General features: G+C 42.4%; 1 protein-coding gene across 2 annotated transcripts in view; it reads right to left on the bottom strand.

Annotated features, from left to right (window-relative positions):
* Window positions 1-398: 398 nt before the first annotated feature.
* The window catches only part of cfap77 (cilia and flagella associated protein 77), a 171308-nt gene continuing 165706 nt past the window's right edge, over window positions 399-6000 (bottom strand). For both annotated transcript variants that reach the window (XM_039764294.1, XM_039764296.1), the window contains one exon: window positions 399-3572. In XM_039764294.1, coding sequence (XP_039620228.1) covers window positions 3450-3572 — 123 coding nt within the window. In that variant the 3' untranslated portion in view covers window positions 399-3449. The remainder of the gene's footprint in view (window positions 3573-6000) is intronic.

The following is a 6000-nucleotide window of genomic DNA, read 5'->3' as shown; positions in this document are numbered from 1 at the left end:
CTGTCCATCCATCCACCCATCTGTCTGTCTGTCCGTCCATCCATCCACCCACCTATCCATCCATCCACCTGCCCATCCATCCATCCATCACCCTGTCCATGCACACATCTATCCATTTTCCTAGCCTGTTTAATGTTGGTTTCATGGCGGGGTCCAACTCAATGAAACATCTAAAGTTATATTCATGATCATTGTCTGTCCAACCAACTATCCATCTGTCTCTCAGTCCTTCCACTCTTTCATCCATCCATCCATCCATCCATCCAGTTCCCTAGCCTGTTTAATGTTTGGTCTCATTAATGACAACAAGTCGCAAAGCTGCAGACAAGTTTAAGGAATCTGACCAAAGAATGGCAAGTCATAGCACTGGACAGACAAATCAAACACAAATAAACTGGTCTGTAAGCCGGCTGGATCATAATTTAATTTTGAAGATGCATCCAAAGAAAGAAACAAAATGATTATAAATTGTAAGATAAGATGATCTGTGGTCAAAAAACAGAAAATTCATTCCATCGAGGTCCCTGAACCATAAATGCTGTTGTGAATCTTATTACTTTGAAGTTCTACAGAGTTCTGAGAGTTTGAAGTTTTTACTTGTGACAATAATGTCACATCGCTGCTGTCATGCGAGTCATTTTGCTGTCCGCGCCACTATTTCGTGTCATTTTCTTGTGCTAGCGGCCTTGTTGTTTACTGGTTGCTGTGCTGGTTGCTGTCACAGGGTCAGCGTCGTGTGATGTCATCACTTATGGACTATTTAAGACAGCAGGCCAGCAGGCTCACCTCCTGGTTTTGGGATTCAAAGACAAACCTTGATTGGGTGACCTCGTGAATTGTTTTGTTTTGTTCTCCTGATTAGTTTTGGTTTTGGACTTCTGCTCTGATTCTCTAACTACAATTCTTTCTGGCTGCCTCGTTTTGGACCTCTTTTTCATATTTTTTTTCCATCGTGATTTTTATGTGTTCCTAAAAAAAAAAAACTTTGTTTCATGTCCTTATCCTTTTAACTTTAAACTATTTTTATGCAGATTTTTCACTTAACCAAGTCACAAATCTGACAGGGTCCGTAATTTAGAGGACCCTGATTATGGGCCCAGAACTTCAAAAGTGAATAAAGTAAACTTAAACTAAGAGCAGAACTAAAAAGCTCTTCACTATTTTTCTGAAGTCTGCTACTCAGTTCAGAGCTCCCGGTCCCTTCTTACAGAGAATACAACCCAACAAATGGAGGTTTCATTTTGAAACAAACAAACACACTCCAAACACAAACATATTTATTTATTTCTTTTCAGGAGGTCTTCTTTCTTTTTAGGATGGCTGAATAAACACACTAGTGTTTTCCCGTCATTCGTGTTAGTATTGGTATTTTTCATAAATAAATTTTGGAGCTTTGTCTTGAATGGATTCTGACTATTTGCTTCGGGGGTTCTGAATTTTGAAGTCAAACTTGGTGTTTTAACACATTGCTCAGGAACTTGTAATTTTCTAGTATTTTGCTGGGACGCCATTTTATTTTGTTTTGTGGCTGTGGCCACCATTTTGTGGACCCAGATCCTAGTTGCCAGGGTCTGGCCTCAAGGGTCACAACATGAAGGGGTCAAGGAGGTGAGGGTTAAAAGGTCATCTTAGTGGCTATTTTGTACCCGAGTTAGAGAATAAACCTCAAATTCAAACTCTTTCTAAGACTTTTGTTTGTGCTGTCCCGGTTTTTTCCAGTTTGATTGAAAGATAGAATTGACTTTTGCTTTCCGACTACTTGCCTGCATGAAAATATCACTGCGGACGAGTATAACTGGTCAAAGGGATGTCACGGTTGGCAGTTATACAAAAATGTTGCTCGGGATATGACAGTTCAACACATGAGGAAGGGCCACAGCAGATGAGGTCACAGACATGTGACACAGCGAGCACCAGTAAGTCAATTGTTACAGATTTCTTTACTTTTTATTTACTACTTTGTTGTTTTCTTAGGAATTCTTTTGTGTTTAATGCTATAACATGTTTTATTTTCTTTCTTTTTGTTTTGTATTTCTTAATGGTGTTGTCTTGTTTATTAATCATTTTGTGTTTTACATTTACATTTTGTCTTTGTATGCTTAACCTAAGGGGGGCGGCCCTCTGCCTTAAACATAAGCTGCAAGATCTCGATATTAATGCCAAAGCATTTGCTCTCCTCTGGTCTCTTTCTCTTGTGTTTGGATTCTTGTTTTGTATTTGCTCTTTTAAGATTTTCTATTTAATTTTAATTTACATTTTTATTTCTTTAATTTGTCTTCAGGTTATTGATATGTAGATTTCAAACTGGGTTTTGTTAAATATTTGGCTTGTAGGTGAACCTTACAGAACATTTTTGCTCCTGTTTTATTGAACCTTTCTTGAGTAATAAACCAGAAATATTCCCAAGAAGCTTTGTTTTTCTGCTCTTTGGGCCAGGGGTTTAGGGTTCCCCTCTCAGTCTTTGACTCTCTTTTGGGTGTTTGTGCTTTTATTGTGGTGTGCTTCACATTTTTGAGGAGATAACTTTAAAGGCCAAGTCTCTTTTAAGCGTTTGTAGTGCCCTGCTGAGTTCATAATGCAAATGGAGAGCAGATGAAAAACAAAACCAACAACGATAATAACATGAATGCAGAAATGTGCTGAAATGGCCCTGATAGTGACGACGTTTAGTGGGGTCTTGTCTTTATAACCCTGGTGGTCTGGTTGCATGCCCATCCTGCGAACCTTCTACACCACTCATTATTCCACCATTTGCTGTGTGAGTGTTTGAATTAAAAAGAGACGACACTAAGATGCATCAGCTTCTAAACGTTAGGAGTGTGTTTGATATTTACAGAGATGTTACATTTGGAAATTGCTTGCATGTTTTACGATGACTTGGGATGTTTTTCTTAATTTAAGAGATTGTTTTCAGTGTTTTGTATGGTCACACCAATCCGAGAAGCCAGTGAGAACCTGAAATTGACATGAATGCCCACGTAGTTGAGACGTTATCATCATGCCCATTCATCAGCTCGACCGAGATTCTACTGATTCAAGCAAATGCCGTGTAGTCAATATGTGATCTGTTAACGGATCTGAGGCCCGAATGCTAAATAGAGACATCTGAAGTGACGATTGAAAGGACGGCCAAATCTGACTCCATTTGGAGGGATTGACTGCAGAAAGGTTGGTCAGAAATGTGATGAAGTGTTGGCACTTTCCTTGAACCCCTCACTCCAGCCCACCACATCATTACATGTCAATACCAACCGGAAGAGCGTTAAGTCACGCCAGTCAAAGCAGATACAGATCAGGAAGAATTGACAATATGGATTTACAGTTTTAACCAACATTGAAATGAAGCTTCTGGGCTACCACTCTGAAAATATCTAGGCACATCCTGAATGAGAAGAAAGGCGGTGACTTCCTAAGGTGTCTTGGGTAGCGTCGATCACGTCGTCCCCTCTTCAACTGATCGTATGAATTCCTTGTCCCAGATATCCAAACCGGGTCGTTGAATCAGAGCTGTGAGCGAGGAAGGCCTTCCTGCGTTCTTCTGGATCCCGGAAAGTGCTGAGATGGGGGCCCACCTGTGAATCGGAAACATCAGATCAGGTTTAAATCAAGAAAATTCACCTGCGTTTACAGCGTATGGCCACAAAGTCTGCCAAAGTGCAACCAGTTGACTGCAGTCAGTGACATTAAAGTTACAGTATATGGTGAGTTGTGGCTAAGAGCCAATAAACACAATTTTAACAAGCCCTCTATTTTTATTCCTCTTTTTGTTAGCCACCTTGTAATTCATTTTCACTTCTTAGTGACGACTAGAGCACACATTGGCGATTGTTTCCATGCATTCGTCTAGTTGCTCTTTCCATCACAGGGTCGACAGACGAGTGAAACGATTCACACAAAACTGAATTTGCAGAGAGAGTCGCCAAAAAATTCAAAAAACAGAGGATGTGCCACTGACAAAAGAAGAAAAGAGTTTCGCTCCCGTCTGAAAGCATTTTTATGTATTAACTCCGCAAAGCATCTGCCTATCATTCAGTATACAATTGGACGGGGTTGTAGGGGATCAAAGCCTTATTTCACTCAATGACATGCAAATCAATTTAAACAATTTAAAATTTGGACGTTTGGGTTGATATTCTGTCTCTCTCCATTAAAATGAAACTACCATCAAAATTAGAGACTGTTCATTTCTTGGTAAGCGAGCAAACTTACAAATTCAGCCGGGGATCAAATCCTTATTTCCTCCCCACTGTATTTGCACCTTTGACTGACACACACCCGTTTCTGCTGTGCTTCTTATCTGTCCAACAGTTCATGTTCTCTCGTTCTCTTTCTTTAGAATTTGAACTGCTCATTACGGTGTATGTTCTTCTTCTTCTTCTCTCGGCTGCTCCCGTTAGGGGTCGCCACAGCAGATCATCTTCTTCTATATCTTTCTGTCCTCTGCATCTTGCTCTGTCACACCCATCACCTGCATGTCTTCTCTCACCACATCCATAAACCTCCTCTTAGGCCTTCCTCTTCTCCTCTTCCCTGGTAGCTCCATCCTCATCATCCTTCTCCCAATATACCCAGCATCTCTCCTCTGCACATGTCCAAACCAACGCAATCTCGCCTCTCTGACTTTGTCTCCCAACCGTCCAACTTGAGCTGACCTTCTAATATCCTCATTTCTAATCCTGTCCATCCTCGTCACACCCAATGCAAATCATTAACTCATCACTAACTCTGCCACCTCCAGCTCTGTCTCCAGCTTTCTGGTCAGTGCCACCGTCTCCAGCCCATATAACATAGCTGGTCTCACTACCATCCTGTAGACCTTCCCTTTCACTCTTGCTGATACCCGTCTGTCACAAATCACTCCTGACACCCTTCTCAACCCTGCCTGCACTCTTTGTCACCTCTATTCCACAATCCCCATTACTCTGTACTGTTGATCCCAAGTTATTAGACTCCTCCGCCGTCGCCAACTCTACTTCCTCATCCTCACCATTCCACTGACCTCCCTCTCATTCACACACACACATGTATTCTGTTGTGGTGGTCCTACTGACCTTCATTCCTCTCCACCTCTGCAGGGTCTCCTCAACCTGCTCCCTACTCTCGCTACAGATCACAATGTCATCAGCAAACATCACAGTCCATGAGGACTCCTGTCTAATCTCGTCTGTCAGCCTGTCCATCACCATTGCAAATAAGAAAGGGCCCAGATATGTTCATAATAGTTGAATATTTTCTGTTCATAATATTTCAGTTTTGCATAATTATATTTCCCTGTGGAAGTTTCTGCTCTGTTAGGTCCCTTGTGTTTTGTGGGTGGTTCCCCAAGAGGAGTGGCCACCTGTCAATCTCCATCAAAGGACTGCCCCCACCTTATAAAGGCTGTAGAGACCAGCATTGTCAGGCTGGGTGTCGGTGAGTGCTCGCTGTGTTTTGTTACTTAATTTAAATTACTGGATTATGACCTGGTGCCACGGTGGCACAGTGGGTAGCGCTGCTGCCTCGCAGTGAGGAGACCTGGGTTCGCTTCCTGGGTCCTCCCAGCGTGGAGTTTGCACGTTCTCCCCGTGTCTGTGTGGGTTTCCTCCCACAGTCCAAAGACATGCAGGTGCATTGGCGATTCTAAATTGTCCTGTGTGTGTGTGTGCCCGCCCTGCGGTGGGCTGGTGCCCTGCTTCGGAGTTTGTTTCCTGCCTTGCACACCCTGTGCTGGCTGGGATTGGCTCCAGCAGACCCCCGTGGGCCGTGACCCTGTGTTAGGATATAGTGGGTTGGATGATGGATGGATTATGACCTTCTTGGCTCTGCTTGTGATGATTAATTATTTCGTATTATGCTCTGGGACATTGTTTGCTACTGGTTTGTCTGTTTTAGGCAGGTCCATTTGTGCCTTTTCTACTTTTTGATCCAGAGTAATGAAAAATCAAAAAACATCTCCTTGAGATCGTGTTGGGTTCTCCTTGACAGCAATGAGATCAGAAAGAAATCAGAGGAGACATTTTC

Source organism: Polypterus senegalus, chromosome 9, assembly GCF_016835505.1.
Source record: "Polypterus senegalus isolate Bchr_013 chromosome 9, ASM1683550v1, whole genome shotgun sequence".
NCBI classification, from domain to species: domain Eukaryota; kingdom Metazoa; phylum Chordata; class Cladistia; order Polypteriformes; family Polypteridae; genus Polypterus; species Polypterus senegalus.
This window is presented reverse-complemented; position numbering and strand designations above follow the sequence as displayed.